We start from the raw sequence: 23,293 nt of genomic DNA, 5'->3' as shown, positions 1-23,293 counted from the left end.
TCTCCCTCTCCCTCTGCCCCTCCCCACTGCTCATGCATTCTTTCTTTCTCTCAAATGGATGAATAAAATCTTAAAAAAAAAAAAGTCACTGATCCTCAAAGTTAGCCACCTCATTATTTGTATTAAGTTCTATATTTATTCATTCAATAAGCTTTTAAGCATGTATGACCATCATTCCTCAAATACAGATTTGCAAAAGTGATAGGAAATTTACATCTTTATAACTTAATTTCTATTTTATGTACCAGTACCTCTCAGTGGTGTAACTGGTACTCTACCAACCCATCACCCATCTCCCGTTCTGTGGGATTGTTTTTATGAGTGTTAATATATCAGGGAGAAGGTGGGAGAGGGACTTTGTCTCTGTTTTCTGTCTATACTGTTGGATATCATCTGATATTTTATTTTTTAATTGGTTATTTTAAAATTGTTGTGTACTATGCCTTCCTTCATTGGAAGGAAATGCCTGTGTGAGTTTGGCTTGCTTAATTTATCCCACATGGATTCAGAGACTGATGTTAGAATTATAAATAATGTGGAGTGCCCATCCATACTATTTAAACCTCTACAAAATGTTAATGCTTGCAGTGCTGTTGCAAAGACCAGTCAGTCACCATCATGGAGATGAAATAGACTTTGAGGGCATCAGCTGCTACAGTAAAAAAAAAAAAAAAAAAAAAAAACAGTGTTTTTGACCTTACACTTCAAAGAATTTTTAGTTTTAAAAGTGACTTAAATTTATACTGGTACCTCTATTGTAGAGTTAATACAGCATTCTAATGAATTTCTGAAAAATTTATATTGCATATTGTTGGGCCTTTGTTGATGGTATTGAGGAGTTATCTTTTTAGTCTCCAAGGCAGGTTATTAGTTTCAGGTAGCCATAATCACTAACAATTAACTTTTTAGGGGCTACTCATAATTTTTATCTTCCATCAAATGGAGTTTATCCATGCCTGTGACTAAAATGCTTTTTGACATGGAATTTTCCATTTCTTTCTCAATTAACTTTACATAGCTTACAAAAAAAAGAAAGAAAGAAAAGAAAAGAAAAGAAAAGAAAAGAAAAGAAAAGAAAAGAAAAGAAATTTGATGGGCCTGCTTTGGGTATAACTGTAATAGGAGGCCCTGAGAGGGACTGCTTAATTGACCCATCACCACTAAGTGATCTCTAGTATCATTCTCACAATGTTAGATAAGAACAAGAACAGGGCTATTAGACATTGGAAATATATATTTCTTTTTTTATAATTTTTATTTATTTATGATAGTCACAGAGAGAGAGAGAGACAGGCAGAGACATAGGCAGAGGGAGAAGCAGGCTCCATGCACAGGTAGCCTGATGTGGGATTCGATCCTGGGTCTCCAAGATCATGCCCTGGGGCAAAGGCAGGCGCCAAACCGCTGCGCCACCCAGGGATCCCGGAAATATATATTTCCATTGATCTTACCACATAGTTATTTTGATTGCTTTTATTAAAGCCAGTGTATATGTTTGAGTTCACTGTCTTTGTAGCAATAAAGAGGAATTATGATGGTAAAACATGCCAAATCAAGCATGGCACAGATATAAAGACATGTAGATGTAAGAAGAATTTAAATATAGAACATTTACAAAATCTTTTAGTATTTTAGCAACTACAGTATATTCCTGTGCTAAGAAGTCTGTTGTAAAAAAAAAAAAAAAAACCTGTCATAGTAAATTGTTTTTCAAACTTGTGATATGACAAGAAACAAAATTGGAAGTGATGAGAATTGGAATAAAGGGAACAGCAAATCTATCATTATTTGCTGATAACATATTTGCAGAGAAAACTGTAAAGAATCTATAGTCATTACTACGAATAACTGAAGCATTTAGTAAGGTAGCACTTCTATGCTAGATGCAAACCTGAGACTAAATTAAGGAGAAGATAGCATTCACAGTAACATCAGGTATCTTCAGTAACTATAGCTATCACTCTAACAGAAGGTGTACGATGCCTTTATAGAGAAAATCATTAAACTTTATTGAGAGATTAATTTTAAGAGATTCATCATATATAGTTAGCTGATCTTTGACAAGGATACCAAGAATACATAATGGGAAATGGATAGTCTCTTTAATAACTGGTGCTTGGAAAACTGGATATCCACATGTAAAAAACGCAATTGGATCTTTTATCCAATTATGGACCATATGCAATGTTTTTATGACTATACACAAAAATCAACTCAAAATGGACTAGACTTAATTATAAGACCCTAAACTGTACAATTCCAAGAAGAAACAGGGAAAAAGCTATTTGGCAGTAGTTTTAGCAATGATTTTTTTTTTTTTTTTTTGGTATAACACCAAAAGCAGTCAAGAAAAGAAAAATGGACAAGTGGAATTGCATTACAAATTGAAAACTTTTTTCACAAGAAAGGATGCCATCAATGCAATGAAAAGGCAGGCTATGGGATGGGAAAACATATTTGCAAACCTTGTATCTGATAAAGGATACTTTCAGGGGATCCCTGGGTGGCTCAGCAGTTTGGCGCCTGCCTTTGGCCCGGGGCACAATCCTGGGGTCCCGGGATCGAGGCTCGGGCTCCCAGCGTGGAGCCTGCTTCTCCCTCTGCCTGTGTCTCTGCCTCTCTGTCTTTCTCTATGTCTGCCATGAATAAATAGGTAAGTGAATCTTAAAACAAAAAATTAAAGGATACTTTTCAAAATATATAAGGAGGTCCTGCAACTCATTGGCAAAAACAATAACAGTCAGTTTATTTTAAAAATAGACAAAGGAACTGAATAGATTTTTCTCCAAAGAAGACATACAAGTGGCCAATAGTTATATGGAAAGGTGCTCAACAACATTAATTACCAGGGAGATGCAAATCAACACCATAATGAGTTATCATTTCACAGCTGTCAGAATGGCTGTGATCAAAAAAACACTAAAGATAGCAAAGATGCAGAGAAAAGGAAACCCTCATGCACTGCTGGTGGGAATGTCAACTGGTACATTGCCAGATTATTTACAACAGCCAAGGTAAATAAACAACTTAAGTGTCTATTGACAGGTGAATGAATAAAGAAAATGTGAAATGTACATACAATGGAATATTACTCAGCCTTAGAAAAGAAGTAAATTCTGCCATTTGTGCTAACAGGGTTAGCTGGAGAATATTATACTATGTGAAGTAAGCCAGATATAGCAGAACAAATACTAAAGTATTACATGATACACTTAGAAGATGAATCTAAAATAGTCAAAATCAGAAGCAGAGAGTAGAATAGTGGCTGTCAGAGGGCTAAGGAAAGGGAGAAATAGAGAAGTATCGTCAAAGAATACAAACCTTCAGTCATGCAAGACGAGTTAGTCCTAGAGAGCTCTTGTCTTTAGTTAACCATAGGCCTGAATTATATGCCTAAATTTTTGCAAAGAAGGTAGATCTTAAGTTGTGTTCTTATCTCACCCCTTCACATACACATTAATGATGATGATGATGATGATGATAAAAATAAGAGGGCAGGGGAAAGCTTTTGGAGATGATTGATATGTTTATGAAGTAGATTGTGATGATATCATGCGTGTGTATATATAAAAATATTATACACTCATCTCTAAACTCATCCAATTGTGTACATTAAGTATGTGTAGTTTTTAGTTTTAAAAAGAGATTTACTACTCAGTAAATGAGAGCTGTACTATGTTCACGGAGAAGACAATAGCCTTAAGATATTAATTCTTCCAAAATTGATGTATGGGTTCAATCCAAACATCATGCTTTGTCTATTAAAGTCTCAAGAAGATTTTCATGGGACTTGATATAATGTTTCCAAAATGTATATAGAAGAGTAAAAGACTAAAATATCTAGATTACTTATGATAAAGAAGAGCAAGGATAGGTATATGTTCTATTGTATTTATTTTGAAGGATAAAATAAAATTTTTTGAAGATTTAAAGAGAGTGCATGTATGTACATACAGAGTGGAGAGGGACAGGGACGGGGAGAGAGAGGGAGGATCTTCAGCAGATAACATGCTGAGCATGGAGCAGGATACAGGGCTCCATCTCATGACTCCCAAGATCATGACAAGCCAAAACCAAGAGTTAGACGCTTAACTGACTGAGCCGCCCAGGTGCCCCAATAAGGATTTATTTTGAAGCTAAAGTAATTAAGACAGAGTAGTATTGGTGCAGGGATAAGCAAATTAATCAAAAAGATGAAGTGGAGATGATAAAAGAACATCAGCCCAGGTATGGAACCTTATAATACAGTGGGTGGCATGTCAGAGTGGTGGGAAGAGATTGTAAAAAAATGGAATCTGAATGAAAAAAAGATGAAATTGGATCATTTCCTCACACTGTATATGTGACAGCCAGCCCCAAATGGACTGAGATCTTAAATATCAAAAATAAAACTGCAAATCTTGGTAGGAAATAGAGGTAAATCTTTTTAGACTATGGGGTAGGAAACTTTTATCGTAGAGTAGAACAAACAAATATAAACAAAAACCCAATGACTATAAAAGACTGGTAAATCTGTCTATACAAATTTAATAACTTTCATTAAATGAACAACCACAGAAAACCTTAAGGGGAATGGAAAAACAACTTATTAGTGGGGTTGGGGAATCCAAATGCAATGTAAACAACTGAAAAAAGTGTTAGTATTAAGAAAAACATAAGGAACTGAAATGACTAAGAAAAAGAATGAAAAGTCATGAGTAGACATCTCATAGAAGAAATTCAGATAGACAATAAACATTTGAGGAAATGTTTGTTAATATTAATGATCAGGGAAAAGTAAAACATGATTAGATGCCATTAAACATCCATTCTGTTGGCAAAAATGTTTTAGAGATCGGGCAGAACTAAGTACTGGCTTTCTTTTTTTTTTTATAATAAATTTGTTTTTTATTGGTGTTCAATTTACCAACACAGAATAACACCCAGTGCTCATCCCATCAAGTGCGCCCCTCAGTGCCCATCAACCATTCAACCCAACCCCCCGCCCTCCTCCCCTTCCACCACCCCTAGTTTGTTTCCCAGAGTTAGGAGTCTTTATGTTCTGTCTCCCTGATATTTCCCACACATTTCTTCTCCCTTCCCTTATATTCCCTTTCACTATTATTTATATTCCCCAAATGAATGAGAACATATAATGTTTGTCCTTCTCCAAAAGACTTACTTCACTCAGCATAATCCCCTCCAGTTCCATCCACGTTGAAGCAAATGGTGGGTATTTGTCATTTCTAATGGCTGAGGAATATTCCATTGTATACATAAACCACATCTTCTTTATCCATTCATCTTTCGATGGACACTGAGGCTCCATCCACAGTTTGGCTATGTGGACATTGCTGCTAGAAACATTGGGGTGCAGGTGTCCTGGTGTTTCACTGCATCTGTATCTTTGGGGTAAATCCCCAGCAGTGCAATTGCTGGGTCGTAGGGCAGGTCTATTTTTCACTCTTTGAGGAACCTCCACACAGTTTTCCAGAGTGGCTGCACCAGTTCACATTCCCACCAACAGTGTAAGAGGGTTCCCCTTTTCTCCACATCCTCTCCAACATTTGTGGTTTCCTGCCTTGTTAATTTTCCCCATTCTCACTGGTGTGAGGTGGTATCTCATTGTGGTTTTGATTTCCATTTCCCTGATGGCAAGTGATGCGGAGCATTTTCTCATGTGCGTGTTGGCCATGTCTATGTCTTCCTCTGTGAGATTTCTCTTCATGTCTTTTGCCCATTTCATGATTGGATTGTTTGTTTCTTTGCTGTTGAGTTTAATAAGTTCTTTATAGATCTTGGAAACTAGCCCTTTATCTGATATGTCATTTGCAAATATCTTCTCCCATTCTGTAGGTTGTCTTTTAGTTTTGTTGACTGTATCCTTTGCTGTGCAAAAGCTTCTTATCTTGATGAAGTCCCAATAGTTCATTTCTGCTTTTGTTTCTTTTGCCTTCATGGATGTATCTTGCAAGAAGTTACTGTGGCTGAGTTCAAAAACGGTGTGGCCTGTGTTCTCCTCTAGGATTTTGATGGAATCTTGTCTCACATTTAGGTCTTTCATCCATTTTGAGTTTATCTTTGTGTATGGTGCAAGAGAGTGGTCTAGTTTCATTCTTCTGCATGTGGATGTCCAATTTTCCCAGCACCATCTATTGAAGAGACTGTCTTTCTTCCAATGGATAGTCTTTCCTCCTTTATCGAATATTAGTTGACCATAAAGTTGAGGGTCTACTTCTGGGTTCTCTATTCTGTTCCATTGATCTATGTGTCTGTTTTTGTGCCAGTGCCGCACTGTCTTGATGACCACAGCTTTGTAGTACAACCTGAAATCTGGCATTGTGATGCCCCCAGATATGGTTTTCTTTTTTAAAATTCCCCTGGCTATTCGGGGTCTTTTCTGATTCCACACAAATCTTACAATAATTTGTTCTAACTCTGAAGAAAGTCCATGGTATTTTGATAGGGATTGCATTAAACGTGTATATTGCCCTGGGTAACATTGACATTTTCACAATATTAATTCTGCCAATCCATGAGCATGGAATATTTTTCCATCTCTTTGTGTCGTCCTCAATTTCTTTCAGAAGTGTTCTATAGTTTTTAGGGTATAGATCCTTTACGTCTTTGGTGAGGTTTATTCCTAGGTATCTTATGCTTTTGGGTGCAATTGTAAATGGAATTGACTCCTTAATTTCTCCTTCTTCAGTCTCAATGTTAGTGTATAGAAATGCCATTGATTTCTGGGCATTGATTTTGTATCCTGCCACGCTACCAAATTGCTGTATGAGTTCTAGCAATCTTGGGGTGGAGGCTTTTGGGTTTTCTAGGTAGAGTATCATGTCATTGGTGAAGAGGGAGAGTTTGACTTCTTCTTTGCCAATTTGAATGCCTTTAACGTCTTTTTGTTGTCTGATTGCTGAGGCTAGGACTTCCAGTACTATGTTGAATAGCAGTGGTGAGAGTGGACATCCCTGTCTTGTTCCTGATCTTAGGGGAAAGGCTCCCAGTGCTTCCCCATTGAGAATGATATTTGCTGTGGGCTTTTCGTAGATGGCTTTTCAGATGTTGGTGAATGTTCCCTCTATCCCTACACTCTGAAGAGTTTTGATCAGGAATGGATGTTGTATTTTGTTAAATGCTTTCTCTGCATCTAATGAGAGGATCATATGGTTCTTGGATTTTTCTCTTGCTGATATGATGAATCACATTGATTGTTTGATGAGTGTTGAACCAGCCTTGTGTCCCGGGGATAAATCCTACTTGGTCATGGTGAATAATTTTCTTAATGTATTGTTGGATCCTATTGGCTAGTATCTTGTTGATAATTTTTGCATCCATGTTCATCAGGGATATTGGTCTGTAATTCTCCTTTTTGATGGGATCTTTGTCTGGTTTTGGAATTAAGGTGATGCTGGCCTCATAGAACGAGTTTGGAAGTACTCCATCTCTTTCTATCTTTCCAAATAGCTTTAGTAGAATAGGTATGGTTTCTCCTTTAAACGTTTGATAGAATTCCCCTGGGAAGCCATCTGGCCCTGGACTTTTGGTCTTGGGAGGTTTTTGATGACTGCTTCAATTTCCTCCTGGTTATTGGCCTGTTCAGGTTTTCTATTTCTTCCTGTTCCAGTTTTGGTAGTTTGTGGCTTTCCAGGAATGCGTCCATTTCTTCTAGATTGCCTAATTTATTGGCGTATAGCTGTTCATAATATGTTTTTAAAATCGTTTGTATTTCCTTGGTGTTGGTAGTGATCTCTCCTTTCTCATTCATGATTTTATTAACTTGAGTCTTCTCTCTCTTCTTTTTAATAACGCTGGCTAATGGTTTATCTATCTTATTAATTCTTTCAAGGACCAACTCCTGGTTTTGTTGATCTGTTCCACAGTTCTTCTGGTCTCGATTTCGTTGAGTTCTGATCGAATCTTTATTAACTCTCTTCTTCTGCTGGGTGTAGGATCTATTTGCTGTTTTTTCTCTAGCTTCTTTAGGTGTAAGGTTAGCTTTTGTATTTGAGTTCTTTCCATTTTTTGAATGGTGCTTGTATTGCGATGTATTTCCCCCTTAGGACTGCTTTTGCTGCATCCCAAAGATTTTGAACAGTCGTATCTTCATTCTCATTAGTTTCCATGAATCTTTTTAATTCTTCCTTAGTTTCCTGGTTGACCCTTTCATCTTTTAGCAGGATGGTCCTTAACCTCCACGTGTTTGAGGTCCTTCCAAACTTCTTGTTGTGATTTAGTTCTAATCTCAAGGCGTTATGGTCTGAGAATATGCAGGGGATGATCCCAATCTTTTGGTATTGGTTCAGACCCGATTTGTGACCCAGTATGTGGTCTATTCTGGAGAAAGTTCCATGTGCGCTTGAGAAGAATGTGTATTCAGTTGAGTTTGGATGTAAAGTTCTGTAGATATCTGTGAAATCCATCTGGTCCAGTGTATCATTTAAAGCTCTCGTTTCTTTGGAGATGTTGTGCTTAGAAGACCTATCGAGTATAGAAAGAGCTAGATTGAAGTCACCAAGTATAAGTGTATTATTATCTAAGTATTTCTTCACTTTGGTTATTAATTGATTGATATATTTGGCAGCTCCCACATTCGGGGCATATATATTGAGGATTGTTAAGTCCTCTTGTTGGATAGATCCTTTAAGTGTGATATAGTGTCCCTCTTCATCTCTCACTACAGTCTTTGGGGTAAATGTTAGTTTTTCTGATATAAGGATGGGTACCCCTGCTTTCTTTTGAGGACCATTTGAATGGTAAATGGTTCTCCAACCTTTTATTTTCAGGCTGTAGGTGTCCTTCTGTGTAAAATGAGTCTCTTGTAGACAGCAAATAGATGGGTCCTGCTTTTTTATCCAGTCTGAAACCCTGCGCCTTTTGATGGGGTCATTAAGCCCGTTCACATTCAGAGTTACTATTGACAGATATGAGTTTAGTGTCATCATGATATCTATTCAGTCCTTGTTTTTGTGGATTGTTCCACTGGACTTCTTCTTAAAGGGGAATTTTAAGAGTCCCCCTTAAAATTTCTTGCAGGGCTGGTTTGCAGGTCACATATTCTTTCAGTTCCTGCCTGTCTTGGAAGCTCTTTATCTCTCCTTCCATTTTGAATGAGAGCCTTGCTGGATAAAGTATTCTTGGTTGCATGTTCTTCTCATTTAGGACCCTGAATATATCCTGCCAGCCCTTTCTGGCCTGCCAGGTCTCTGTGGAGAGGTCTGCTGTTACCCTAATACTCCTCCCCATAAAAGTCAGGGATTTCTTGTCTTTTGCTGCTTTAAGGATCTTCTCTTTATCTTTGGAATTTGCAAGTACTGGCTTTCCATAGGACCTCTTACATTGTTCTTAGGAATGCACATGGCACTCTCATTTAAAAATAACAAACAAACAGTTTGACAATATCTCTGGAAGTTGAATATTTACATACCCATGGCCCAAAAATTCTAGCCTGGTTCCCAATGACCTTTATATATCTCTACAGCAGGAGGCATGAATAAGAATGTTCATAGGAACACTGCTCACAGTAGCCAAGGCCAGGAAGCCATCCAATGCACACTTGCAGGAGAGTGGGTGAGTAAAGTGGGAAGCTAAAGTGATAAGTGGATTAGGAATATTTCAAGGAGAGAAGTTAAGTCCTAAAAGGTAACTATGGTAGGCAAAGACAGTGCCTCAAAAAGATGTCCTTGTCCTATTCCCTAAAGCCTTTCAATAGATTACCTTATGTGGCAAAGGGATTTTGCAGATATGTTTAAGATAAGAATCTTGAGTTTGGAAGATTCTCTTGTTTTTTCTCTGGATGGTTCCAATGTAATGACAAAGGTCCTTTCTAGAGGGAGGTAGAAGTTAGAGGGGGCAGGAGAGAGAGAAGGAGAGATTTGAAGATGCTGGTTTTGAAGGAGTAAAGGGTCAGGAGTCAGGGAAGGTAGGAAGCCACTAGAAGCTAGAAAGGGCAGGGAACAGATTCTTCCCAGAGTCCAGAGTCACTAGAAGGAATACAAGCCCTGTGGACACTTTGTAGCCCAGTAAAGTCCATTTTGGACTTCTAGCCTTAAGAAATACAAGCTTATAAATTGGTTTTGTTTTAAGCCACTAAATTTGTGGTGTTTTGTTACAAAAGCAATAGGAAACGAATGCAAGGATAATTCAGCATGTTATTTTTGTAAAAATTGTCAACAACCAAAACTTTCAAAGTATATTTTTAAAGTGCATATAGAGAGAGTAAGAGAGTGCTGATTTTAGGATTTGGGGTGATTGTTTCTTCAGGTGGAAGGAGGCAGGGAAATGGGAAAATCAGAATTATAGGGTTAGATGCAGGCTATTGTTAAGGCTCTAGTTTTTCCTTTGGGTAGTGGGTTAGCAGATGCTTTATAGTGTCTAAAAAGGTTCAGCCAAAGAACAAAGCCAAAGCAGGTCATGATAAGAGTATGTCAGGAATAACAATTTCTAATTAATCCACCTTCCACTTCTATGCACTTGAGATTCTTAAAAAATAAGAGATTCATGAGCATGCCTGTAACTCTTTGGGGAATGATCTAGTAGAGAGGGAGAAATTGATGGTATAAGTCTGGGAGATGATTAACAGAAGTTCCTGATAAAGTGAAGTGGGTGTGATCCCCAGCACAAGCAACCAAGAAGAATTTTTCCATTTACAGCAGAGAAAATATGGGTATGGGTATAAGGAATAATAACAGCCTGTGTGTTTTGAGCACAGTGCCTTATGTTTACAGAGGAGCCCTCTAAGTGAAATGAATGACTTCATCTTTCCACAGTCCCAAGTTTCTTTGCTTTGCTTTTCTCCATCTTCCTCAACTCCCTAATATTTGGTTGCCTTGTGTCCTGTGTGTTACCTTGGTACCTCTTGTTGCTTCCTTCTCTGGAATCCTATCTCTGGGGAGAGGTCTCCTGTCCATGTTCTAACATAGGTCTACACAAGTGAATGCTTTTCAAAAAGATTTCTAAGGATGCATCACCCCTTTAGGGGAGGTTTATCTCATTGAAATCTCTTCTCCCATTCTGAGGTTTTGGTGAGGTAGTGGGAATGGGGGCATGTTTTATCCCCCCTCAGAATTTGTCCTCCATTCTTAGGGTCAGTCTGAGGCCACCTCAGGGAGGGAAGAGCCCTTCATCAAATGCCCAGAGCTGCTCCAGGCCTCAAGGAGAAATGACCTTTTCCTTGGTGAGCTTCTGGTTGGGCTTATCTCTTGCTTTTTAATACCCTCAGAATGGCAAAATCTCAAAGCCTGAGATTTGGTTATTAGCCTAGAGGAAGGAAGCCAGGAAGACTAACCAGTGCCTTTTTCTCTAGATCTCTGGAGAAACTGAAGGAAATCTTGTGGTTCACACATGATGTAACCCAGTGCCCCAATTTAAAAAAAAAATCAGAATCTTAGTCCCAAATACCAGTTCCTAGCAAATTGTATTTTTTAAAGATTTTATTTATTTATCCATGAGAGACACAGACATAGGCAAAGGGAGAAGTAGGCTCCCCACAGGGAGCCCAATGCAGGATTCTATCCCAGGACCCTGGGATCACAACCTGAGCAGAAGACAGACACTCAACCACTGAGCCACCCAGGCACCCCATAAGCTGTATTTTTTATTTGTCCCATGCCCTCTTCTCTGCCTTATGAGGACAATTTATTAAAAGCATACTCCTAGGGCAAATTTCCATAGATCAAAAACTAATTATCATTGATTTCAATAAGGAAAAATATGAATACATCCCCAAACCTTCAAATTAAACCTCAGCAATAGCAGATTATACTACAGCAATAGCAGATCCCCTAAAATTATGTCAATAGTAAACATAGTTATACCCTAATTTAAAAGCCATTCCCTTCTTTATTTGCTCTTTAGTTTGATCATTTACCAGCTTTACACAGTCACTTTCTTCATTGTCATATACTATACATTTCAGATTCCTTCACAAAATCTAAATGTAAAGAAAAATATAAATGGAAGCAAATCAAAGCAAAATAGCAACAATAAAGCAAAAAAGAAAGACAAACAATGGTGAAAACATGCAAATGGTAAGATATTTACCTGACGTATTGATGGTGCATAGAATTTTCTCTAATACATAACTTGTGTCCCACATGTATTTGAAAGAAGAATCTATGTCATATGAACCAATTCCTACTACTATGAAGATGAATATATGTCATACTTCTGCTGGGGTTTGCCACCTCCTGAAGCATATGAAAAATCAGCTATGCTTACTTAAAAGAAGAAGAAGAAGAAGAGGAAGAAGAAGAAAAGAAGAAGAAGAAGAAGAAAAGGAGGAGGAGGAGGAGGAGGAGGAGGAAGAAATGCCTTGTATGAGTATTAAACAAAATTCTTCCTAGAGTTCAGATTCTTCTAATCCAGGGGTTCCTTCGGGGTTCCTTGGGGCTCAGCAAGCATGGCTTCAGAGATGTGTCTGCTGGCAAATACAGCATTCTGAACTCAGCCATGGCTCTGTCTCATGTGTTTTAGACTGAATTGTGCCCCCACGCATATTCATATGTTGAAGCCCTAACCCCCTGAAATGCCTGTATTTGGGCCTTTAAAGAAATAATTAGTTAGATGAGCTCATGAGGGTCAGGTCCTAATCTGGGACGACTGGTCCTTATAAGACAGGGACACTGGGCAGCCTGGGGGGCTCAGCAGTTTAGCGCCACCTTCGGCCTTGGGCCTGATCCTGGATACCCGGGATTGAGTCCCACGTCGGGCTCCCTGCATGGGGCCTGCTTCTCCCTCTGCCTCTCTCTCTCTCTCTCTGTCTGTCTTTCATGAATAAATAAATAAATAAAATCTTAAAAAAAAAAAAAAAGACACTAGCCAGGAAGAGAGATTTCCGGAGAAAAACCAAACCTGTGGACACCCTGATATTGGACTCTTTGTCTCCAGAAATGCAGAAATGTGAAAATAAATTTCTGTTGTTTAACCCACCTGGTCTGTGGTATTTTGTTATGGCAGGTCTAGGAAACTAATACATTGCCCCCTCCACACATGTCCCCTGCTAACCTTGTACTACTCTTCATTTACTATTTTTTTTTAAGATTTTATTTATTTATTTGACAGAGAGAGGAGCACCAGTAGACACAGCAGCAAGCAGAGGGAGAGGGAGAAGCCAGCTCTCTAATGAGTGAGAGGCTGATGTGGGGCTTGATCCCAGGAATCTGGGATCATGACCTGAGCTGAAGGCAGGTGCCCAACCCACTGAGCCATCTAGTTTTACTCTTAAGTGTGGAGCCTCTTGTTACCAGTATTTTGACGAGCTAATCATACCCTTGATTTAAAGTAAGGAAGAGAGTCATTTAAAATCTTGCCATATGGTGAAAGGATAGTTATTTTGTCTGGAGATTACCCGCGTCTTACACAGTTGGCTGTAAGTATGTGTCTTGTGTTGTATAAATGCCTCATCACACTGGAGCTTTTTTCACCTTTTTGGCTGTTCTGTAAGTAAAGATCAGCTCAGGGCCCTCAGTTTCTAAATCCGTAATGATATAAATCCAGAAATGATGCTTTTGAAGCTCTGCCTGCCACCTGGAAGGACAAAGAGCACAATGGAGTTCCTGGAGCTGAGACCACATAGAATTCCTTTCTACAGGAGCAAAACAGATGAAGATTGTTGTAATTAAAATAACTGCATAGCTTCAGGCTGAAAAGCCCTCTAAGGAGAAAGAGAGGAAAGCATAACTTTCCATTACTAATTTTATCACGCTACCTTTAAAAAGAAAGAAGGAAGCAAACAAAAATCTGGAACTATCAGACTAATACACTTTTCTTATGCTCAGTTGAAATGTTGCAACAGTTTAACCACTTACTGAATAAAGATTTAGAAGATTTTCAACATGACATGAACTTAAGAGTAGAAGGACTGCAGCATCCCAGATCCCTGCTTCCAGTTCCTCCATAACATCTGTCCTTTCTGTCACTAGTGTCACGCTACAAAACCTGCCATTGATATAGACCTCAGGCACAGGTCTGCATCCCACAGGCCTCAGGTGCAGGTCTGTATCACACCTAGGACAGTAACTTACTACGGATCTCCCTAATTAAAAATGAACATTTGTTGGGAGACGAAGTCAGGACTTGTGAGTCACTGCAGTGGGCCATCCAAACAGCCCCAAAATTGTGTTGGGACACTTGATATTTTGAGTGAAGACAAAGGCAATTAGTTTTAAAGTGGAAGACAAATTCTAGAGTATGAAGATGTTGGTAACTAGCATACTCAGTTTCATAATTTTGTCTAGAATCAGAAAGAGGGATCCTAGAAATTCTTTGGACTTTTCCAGGAATAAAGCTCTTAAATATGTATAAATTTAACAAATGAGGAGGATTTTTATTTTGATTATTTAAATTCCAGATTATCTAATTTCTATCTTTTGATTCACATGTATATTTTCTAAACATGTTATTTGGGGAAATTCATTTTGAAATGATTGATGAATTCAGTGAAGACCAAACTCTGCTTAGGTTAAACTGACCAGTTAATTGACATCGACATTGTATATGTTGATGAAAAGAGGACACTTAACAGTATTCAGGATCAAAAATAAACTTTCCTACTGATCTTGATTATCTGAAATCAACCATGAGCCAGGAAGAAAATATGGGGATGTCACTATTGTGCCAAAGTTTGTCTAACAAAGTGTCTGCACTAAAGATGCACTTGAAACATAGTAAATTCTTGATGTCCTCACTTAGCGTATTTATTCATTTTCTAAGCCAAAGTGGAATAGAAGTAGCAGATTTCTTGTCTTAAGCCCTGGGTTCTAGACCCAATTCTGAAAATAATTCTTCTTGTATGACTTTGGGCAAATAGCCTCTCCGTTTTCATTTCCTTGAAATTCAAAGCTCTAGCTGGAAATGATCTCTTTATGCCCCTTCCAGTTCTAAAGATCACAGAAATTCGGGATGGCTCAGTGGTTAAGTGTCTGCCTTTGGCTCAGGGCATGATCCATCTGGATCCATCTTGATCCATCTGATCAAGTCCCGCATCAGGCTCCCTGTGAGGAGCCTGCTTCTCCCTCTGCCCTTGTCTCTGCCTCTCTGTCTCTCATGAATAAATAAATAAAATCTTTAAAAAAAATAATAAAATAAAGATCCCAAAAATCTAAGGCAAGTGTGTCTTGTTTCTGTTTTTTTCTCCCTTTTGCATTGTTGATTCAAAGTCTTGCTTCCCATTTAACTAGCTATAGGATCTTAGACAAATGACTTAACATCTTGTTTCCTCATCTTGAAAAATGAGGCTAATATTTTATAATAAATGGGAAAGTGTTTATATATTATCTGGCATATACTAAGCCACTATTAAGTGTTACCCTTCCTTTTGATCAAATAATTCAAATTTACATGGTAGTCTAATATTGGCCATTTTTACTGCTTCTGGCCATTTGGTTTTTGTTATAAATCTGGATTCATATCTGTAGTTCAGAAATTTGAGGTCTGAAACTGTATGTTCTTACAACAAGCTGGTACGCTTGTGATCAGCTTCATCTTCTTTCAATTTAGCCCCCGCCACAGATTTCACGCCTGCATCACACCCCCACATCCTGTGACTGCCAGTTCCTTTGCTGGACTTACACACTTGTCACACACCCCTCTGCTCCAGAGCAGGGAGGCTCATCAGTGGGTAAAGTTAAAATTTGCTGAAGCCATCTGTCTTTTGTTGGAGGAAGCAGTTTAACCATACGTTGTAGCTACTGTTTTAACAGATTTACAAATGGCAAGGGTGGGTCTGGCTCAGCCCCAAGAAACCAATTGGACTCATGTGTACTAATTTAAGATCTCACTGTTGGGAAGAAAACTTCCCTTAGATATCATCAGGCTTTGTTATTTGCAGGGTGTCAGTTAAGGTAACTGGAATAGAAGATGGAGAACCCAAAACACAGGAAGGTAGGACCAAAATTTTACTTATGCTAGGGTATATGCCTGAATTTGTGGAAATCTTTTTTCTTGTATTAGAATATGTGTGTGTCCAGCTTATTTCAAACTCATAAAGAATTTGAACTTCAATACCATGTTTTGCTATGGGCAATTATTAAGAGTAATGTCATTTATCAACCCATCTTTAATTTATGGCAAACATCCTGTGAGTCTTGATAGCACTAATTATTTCCTGACTTTGTCTGTCTGTCTATCTATCTATCTATCTACCTATCTATAACTGTATATATTTACTTGTTATGCCTACACAAAGATAAGCTCCAGAAAGGGACTCTTTTCCATTCTGTTCACAGCTGTATCCCTAGCCAAGAATAGTTCTTGGCTAGGTGCTCACTAAATATTAGTTCATGGTAGGTGCTCACTAAATATTTGTTGAGTGGTAGGACCTGGTACTATAAGGAGACAATGTTGAATAGTAACTTAGAGCAGCAGGGATTGGCACCCTAAGGCCTGAAGCAGATCCAGCTTGCCACCTGTTTTTTTAAATAAAGTTTTATTGGTATACAGTCACACTCATTCATTTATTTATATGGCCACTTTTGCACTTCAGATCAGGTTTGAGTAGTTTCTTCAGGCTATTTGGCCTACAGAACCTAAGATCTGATTATTTATTGTCCTGGCTTAAAGCATGGACCTTAGGATCTGGCAGGCCTGGATTTCTTTTCTGGCCACTTAAATTGTGAGCAGGCGATTTAAGCTACAGTGTTGATTGCCACGTCTGGAAAGTGATAATAATGATTCCAATCTCAATGAATGGTTGTTAATGTTCAGTGAGAGGAGCACTGGATAAAATCACTCAGAGACCATCAGCCACTACTAGGGGGCCTCGTTCGATGGGCATGTCATCCATTGTCTGAACCTTTATTGGCAAGTACTTTTCCAATAGCTGCAAGTGGGTGAGGCCTGACCCTTCTGTCAGGTGACTGAGAAGTATCTATAGTTTCTCTCCACTCTGTGCTCTGTTGTCATGGCCATCCATTCGTTCCCGCTTTGGATATGCTAACTTAAAAACATCCAATTTGAGCTCCTGGGTAGCTCAGTCATTAAGTGTTTGCCTTTGGCTTAGGTCATGATCTCAGAATCCTGGGATCAAGCCCCACATGGGCCTCCCTGCTCAACGGGGAGCCTGCTTCTCCCTCTCTTCCCCACTTGTGCTATCTCTTTCTATTTCTGTCTCTCTCTCTCTCTCTCTCTCTTAAATAAATAAAATCTTAAAAAAATAAAAATAAAAGCATGTAATTTTTAGAAATATTGGTTGTCTTATTATCACAGCAGTTATAAAAGCTGTGTCTTCAGAGCCACCTGGGTGGAACAGTCAGTTAAATGGCTGATTCTTGATTTGGGTTCAGGTCATGATCTCAGGGTTGTGAGAGAAAGCCCTGTGTCAGGCTCCACACTGGACATAGAGTCTGCTTAAGATCTCTCTCTCCTTCTACACCTCATCCCCCTCCTGGCTAGTGCTCGCTCTCTCTCTCTCTCTTTCTCTCTCTCCCCCTTCTTCCCCCAGGCTAGCATTCTCTCTCACTCTCCCTCTCTACAAACAAAACAAAACAAAATTGCATCTTCAGAAGTCACAGTGTGATTTAACTTTTATTAAGTTCTACTTCATCTAAATTAAAAAGAGGAAGAAACCATATGCCCATTTCTACTTATGGATGCACTGTCATGAATACATTCTTTAAAGGGAACTAAAACAGGAAAACAGTAAAAATACCATGTACAAGTGTGTATTTACTTTAAACTAATGAAAAATTACATCTATTTATATATCAAAAAGTAATAAATTCTGGTCAAATATTTGGAAAATACCAAGGAGTATAATGAAAATGGGTAAAATATATATATATTCTCATTATCCAGAGACAACTTTGACTTTTTTTTTGCTTTGCTGAAATTTGACTTTAATGTATTATTTCTTCCATTTAAAGCCTTGAAATGTGAAAATAATTTTCTCCAGCTACTTTTTAAAGTTAGTATTATAAATGTTGTTTCAAGCTAGAACACATTTAAAGAAGTTTTTTTATTGTTTTTAACCAATTTTATATTTTGAGAAATAGCCTTTCAGAAAAGTGTAAGAACAGTGCGATGAACACCTGTTTACCCTTCACTTGGACTCACCACTTGTTTCTATTTTGCTATATTGGTTTTCTCTCTCTCTGCAGTTATATTCAGAGTAGTACTAAACATGATTATTTCATGCCCACACATACTTAATTTTGTGCATATATCATAATTATCCATTCTTTCATTGTGAATATTTAGTTTCTTTTACCCTCCCCCCCATTTTAAAATTTTGTTCACTGAGCGCCAGGTTTTAAGCACCATCCACAGAGGATCTCATTTTTAAAACCATAATCCCATGGAGTAGATGTTACAGAAGAAAGGATTAGAGCTTAAAGAATTTAAGTAGCTGGTCAAAGGTCAAATAGCTGAGAAGTGGTAGAACTGAGATTTTATTTTATTTTTTATTTATTTGCTCATGAGAGACCCAGAGAGAAGCAGAGACACAGGCAAAGGGAAAAGCAGGCTCCCTGTGGGGAGCCCATTGTGGGACTTGATCCCAGGACCCTGGAATCATGACCTGAGCCAAAGGCAAATGCTCAACCACTGAGCCACCCAGGTGCCCTGGAACTGAGATTTTAATGCAGGTCTCTCAGACTTGAAACCGTGTGATCTTAGCCATGTCATCGGACCTAAACCCATTTGCCATTTCAGAAGATAACTCCTCTAAGGAACCTCCCTGAATTCACCTCTGTCTTCTTCCTCTGCTCTTACCACCCCTCTCTGTAGATGACTCAGGAGTTCTAACTTCTTTACCTTTCTTTCCCCCTCATTAGACTGTGAGAACATTTGGGCTGATGTCTCTGTCTTAGTCAACTATTGTTTCCAGTTTCTGACACATGGCAGGTGCTCATAAGTATTTATTGGATAAGGAAATAAATGGTTGAAAGTGTCTTAATGCATATTAATTACTAAAATGATCTCCATAGATTTTATACTAATTTATTTATTATTTTTTTTAATTTTTTTTAAATTTAATTTTATTGGCAAGATTTCTGGTATTGAACTCACCACACATTCAGCAGCTTGAGCTTCAACAAGCTGACCTTGCTTGACTACTTTATATTCACATTGCTCTTACACATTTCTGTATGAGAAAGAGGTTGGTATATTCTGGTTCTCCAGTTTATTAAATGAATAGTTTATTTTTACAAAGGCTGTCACTTGCTTTCATATTAAAATACACACTCAATGAAGAAAATTCGTTAAATTGAGAGACAGGAAAAGAACAGAAAGTGTCAAAAATTCTACCATTCTGTATCTTTTTTTCATTCTGTAACTTTTTTCCCATTCTTTGTTAATAAAAAGATTTCTGATGGTTTCCGAGCTTTAAAAATAAATAATATTTCCAGCTTTAGAAACAAATCACATGAATCTTTGTGTGCAAGTTACTTTTTTTTAAAGATTTATTTATTTATTTATTTATTTATTTATTTATTTATTTATGAGAGAGAGAGAGAGAGAGAGAGAGGTAGAGGAGAAGCAGTCTCCACGCAGGGACCCTGACGTGGGACTTAATCCTGGGTCTCCAGGATTACGCTCTGGGCTGAAGGCGGTGCTAACCTGCTGAGCCACCGGGCTGCCCACTTGGGGTTTTTTTTTGAATGAAAATATTTCAAACACAGAAAAGTTTAGATAGTAGTGTAACAAACTCCCAAAGATCTACTGTGCAAGTATTTATAGCTTCACTTATAAGATAGGGATTCCTTCTACATGTAAAGTGCCTCAGAAATAATAAGTGTTTACAATCTGAGATGTTTCTATCTTGGTATCCCTTAGTTTATGTAAAATGGATGTTTGATATGCCAGTTTATGCAAATGTGGCTTAAGCTACTTCAGATCTATTGTATTTATCCAATCCTTTCCTTTGATTCCTTTGGGGACACTTATTTAAAACAATTTCCCTTGACTGCTGCTTCAGGAGCTGTCACAGCTGCAGATGCAGCTGTGGGTTTTAGTTTTAACTAGAAATTCATCATTCGCACTTCCTTGAACACAGCTGGGTGTGATCTTGCTTCCTGGTCGGTAGCACTGTTCTACAACCATTTATTTGGGTATGTATCGATGAATACAAACTGAGTGAAATCATTATGAATCATAGGATGTGGTTTTTACTGTCTCATGTTATTTTAAGGGTCATGTATTGCTTTTATTGTCACTAATTTCAATAAGGGAAGAAATGGAAATCCTAATGGTAAGCAATTGCTAGCTTATTCTTAGGACCCACTGCCTTTTTGATCTGTAAATTAGATCTTCTACTCTGCAGCCTGTATTCCAATACATTATTTATTATGCTGACTACCTGAATTTCTGTGTAAAATATTCTAGAAGGAAATGAAGAGTACATAAGCATCTCCCCACACTGAAAAATTTCATCTCAGCCCCTTGCTAAACATAGTGGATTCCAAAGAATTCAAACAAACAACAGAATTAATAGTTTCCCCTTTTTATTCAGTGGGGGAAAAATTTACTCATCCCGCCACACATTAGATTAGCTGATGAAATATTTTGGTTTTCTCCTCTATTGCTTTTTGCTATTGGTTTTCATTTAGTTTCTTGTTGACTTACACTTTGATTTCTTATCTTAATTATTCAGGTCAGATGTGAATTGCTCTACTTAATCTATTATGGCAGTCACATTGAAGGAAAAGGGTCAAATGGAGGAGTTTCAGTGGGATTTTTGGCAACTACTTCTAAATATTTACTTATTTACATCTATTTTTCTACACTTAGATCTAGTGTACCCCAGAAAAAAAGTGGCACAATTTTTCTCAAAGATGAAAAGCAGCTATAAATGAATGAAAACTTTTAAAAATGTTGTCTCCAGTCCTTTTTCCTAGGTGTAAAGAAATCTGTGGCTCAGGCTGTGCTCAGTATTTGCATGTTTCCAGGGCTTGTGCTACATTGAAGAGCAATGCACTTTGGCATTTACTTCTTTCTTACCTTCCCTCTATGTGGGAGTCCCATGTACTCCTGAGCTAAGAGGCTGTGGCATGGGGACAGCCTTGTCTTACTGTACCCCCTAAGATCCCTGGAGGACTAAGGGCTACTGAGCATTTATCTTATTTTACAGAAGTCCAGGGTGAAAGAAGAGTTTTCTCTAGGGGCCACATTTAATAAGTTAGGATCAAATGCTGGTCTTATGACCCTTGCATTTAATACTTAGCATCAGTGGTCCCTTTTCTCCAAATATTGTTTTACCTTATGCCAACGTCTTTCCCAAAGACAAGAGTTCTGGAGCTGTGCTTTTAGAAATTCCATACAAACAGGCTGTCATACTAACGATACTGAACATTTGATTTTTTTTTTTCTTCCCAGGATTCATTCCTGTCTGTAGCCTTGGAGTGGCTCAAGTGGGCAGGATGAACTTTGGAAAGGATGTCAGCACCTTGAAATATTTCACCATCTGTGGCTTACAAGAGGGCTATGAACCATTTGCTGTTAACACAAACAGGGATATTACCATGTGGTTAAGCAAGAGGCTTCCTCAGTTTCTCCAGGTCCCATCAAATCATGAGCATATCGAGGTTTGCTTTTTCTTTAAAATTCAGAAAATTGCCAAAAACCAGGGATGGAATGTCTTAACACAGGGGAATTCCAACTTGGACTGTTATTGCTGCTTACTTAAAAAGATGGCCCTAATGTGTTACATAGCAGTGGAATCTGAGCACAGCATTAGGTTCTCATTTTAGGTACTTTATGAGTACCTGACTGATTAACAATGAGTAATTCTCTGTTTATATAGGCAACCCTAGGCTCAATCTGAATAAATATAATTGTATCATGAATTTCCCAAACTGTCTTTTGAATGAGAAGCAGGACTATGAGTCTATCTGTAACACAGTACTCTCTGTGTTTAATCATGTCACTTAAAAAATTATGCAATGTGTGGGCCATGTTTGGGTTTTGAAGATGTAATGTCTATTAGAGATCTTTAGAATCAAGAGATCAACCACATTGATTCAAATTTGAACTATCGCTTCTTCATTTGCTAGGTGACCAGAATAGATGGCACCATAGACAGTTCTCCATGTTTAAAGGTCACTCAGAAGTCCTTTGGTTCTCAGAACAGCAGCACCGATATCATGTTCTATCGCCTGAGCATGCCCATCGAGTGCGCAGAAGTTTTTTCCAAGACGGTAGCAGGAGGACTCCCAGGCACTGGCCTCTTTGGGCCCAAGAATGATCTGGAGGACTATGATGCAGATTCTGACTTTGAGGTTCTAATGAAGACCGCTCATGGCCATCTCGTGCCAGATCGAGTTGACAAAGACAAGGAAGCCACAAAACCAGAGTTTAATAACCACAAAGATTATGCTCAAGAAAAGCCTTCTCGTCTGAAACAAAGGTCGCTGATATTTGCAACAAGATTTTAAATATATAGTTATTATGTGGGGAGGAGTACAGTAGAGAGCAAGGAACTTTCCAGTGTCATTTCTTCCCTCCTCCTCTTCCTCTTCATGTAAAGGATTCGGCAGGACAATAAAGCAACTTGTTGGCCATCTCATTTGTTACCACAGAAATTATCTAGCCTAAGATTACTAAGAGAACTTATTTAAGGCACTTATTTATTGTGATGAGAAACACATAACAAAATTTATCATTTTAGCCATTTTTTAAGTGTACAGTTGAGAGTGGTGTTAAGTATATTCACATTGTTGTAAGACAGGTCTCCAAAACTGTTTAATCTTGCATAATGGAAACTCTGTACCCATGAAACAACTCTCCTTTACCATCCCCCCACCAGCTTTTTATTTCTGTTCTGCTCTTTATTTCTACGAATTTGACCACTGTATAAAGTGGATTCATACTGTATTTTTTTTCAGTGTGTAACTGACTTAACTCACTGGTGTAATATCCTCAAGTTCATCCATGTTGTTGCACATGTCAGAATTTCTTTCCTTTATATAAAGGCTGAATATTATCCCACTGGGTATAGACACATTTTGTTGATCTCTTTATCCATTGATGGACATTTGGATAGATTTTACCTCTTGGCCATTGTGAATAATGCTGTTGTGAACATGTATGTGAGAATATATTTTCAAGGCCCTCTTCAAATTATTCTGGATATATACCCAGAAGTGGAATTCCTGCTAGTTCTGTTTTTAAGTTTTTGAGGGAACTTCACACTGTTTTCCACAGCAGCTGTACTATTTTACATTCCCACCAACAGGGCACAAGGGTTTCAATTTATCTACTTTCTTAGCATCCCTTGTTAATTTCATTTTTTTTGGGGGGGGGTTGTTTTTGTTTTTGTTTTTTGTTTTTTGATATGGCCATCCTAATGACTGTGAAGTGCCATCTCTTGTGGTTT

At 38.1% G+C, this 23,293-nt stretch overlaps 1 protein-coding gene across 4 annotated transcripts in view; it reads left to right on the top strand.

Annotated features, from left to right (window-relative positions):
• Nucleotides 1–23,293, top strand: part of RYR2 (ryanodine receptor 2) — a 727,449-nt gene that overhangs the window by 472,667 nt on the left and 231,489 nt on the right. For all 4 annotated transcript variants that reach the window (XM_077894379.1, XM_077894378.1, XM_077894377.1 and 1 more), the window contains exons 30-31: nt 21,295–21,503; nt 21,972–22,324. In XM_077894379.1, the coding sequence (XP_077750505.1) occupies nt 21,295–21,503; nt 21,972–22,324 (562 nt within the window). The remainder of the gene's footprint in view (nt 1–21,294; nt 21,504–21,971; nt 22,325–23,293) is intronic.

This window comes from Canis aureus, chromosome 4 (genome assembly GCF_053574225.1).
Source record: "Canis aureus isolate CA01 chromosome 4, VMU_Caureus_v.1.0, whole genome shotgun sequence".
NCBI lineage: Eukaryota > Metazoa > Chordata > Mammalia > Carnivora > Canidae > Canis > Canis aureus.
The sequence above is the reverse complement of the archived record's forward strand: the minus strand, read 5'-3'. Positions and strand labels throughout refer to the sequence as shown.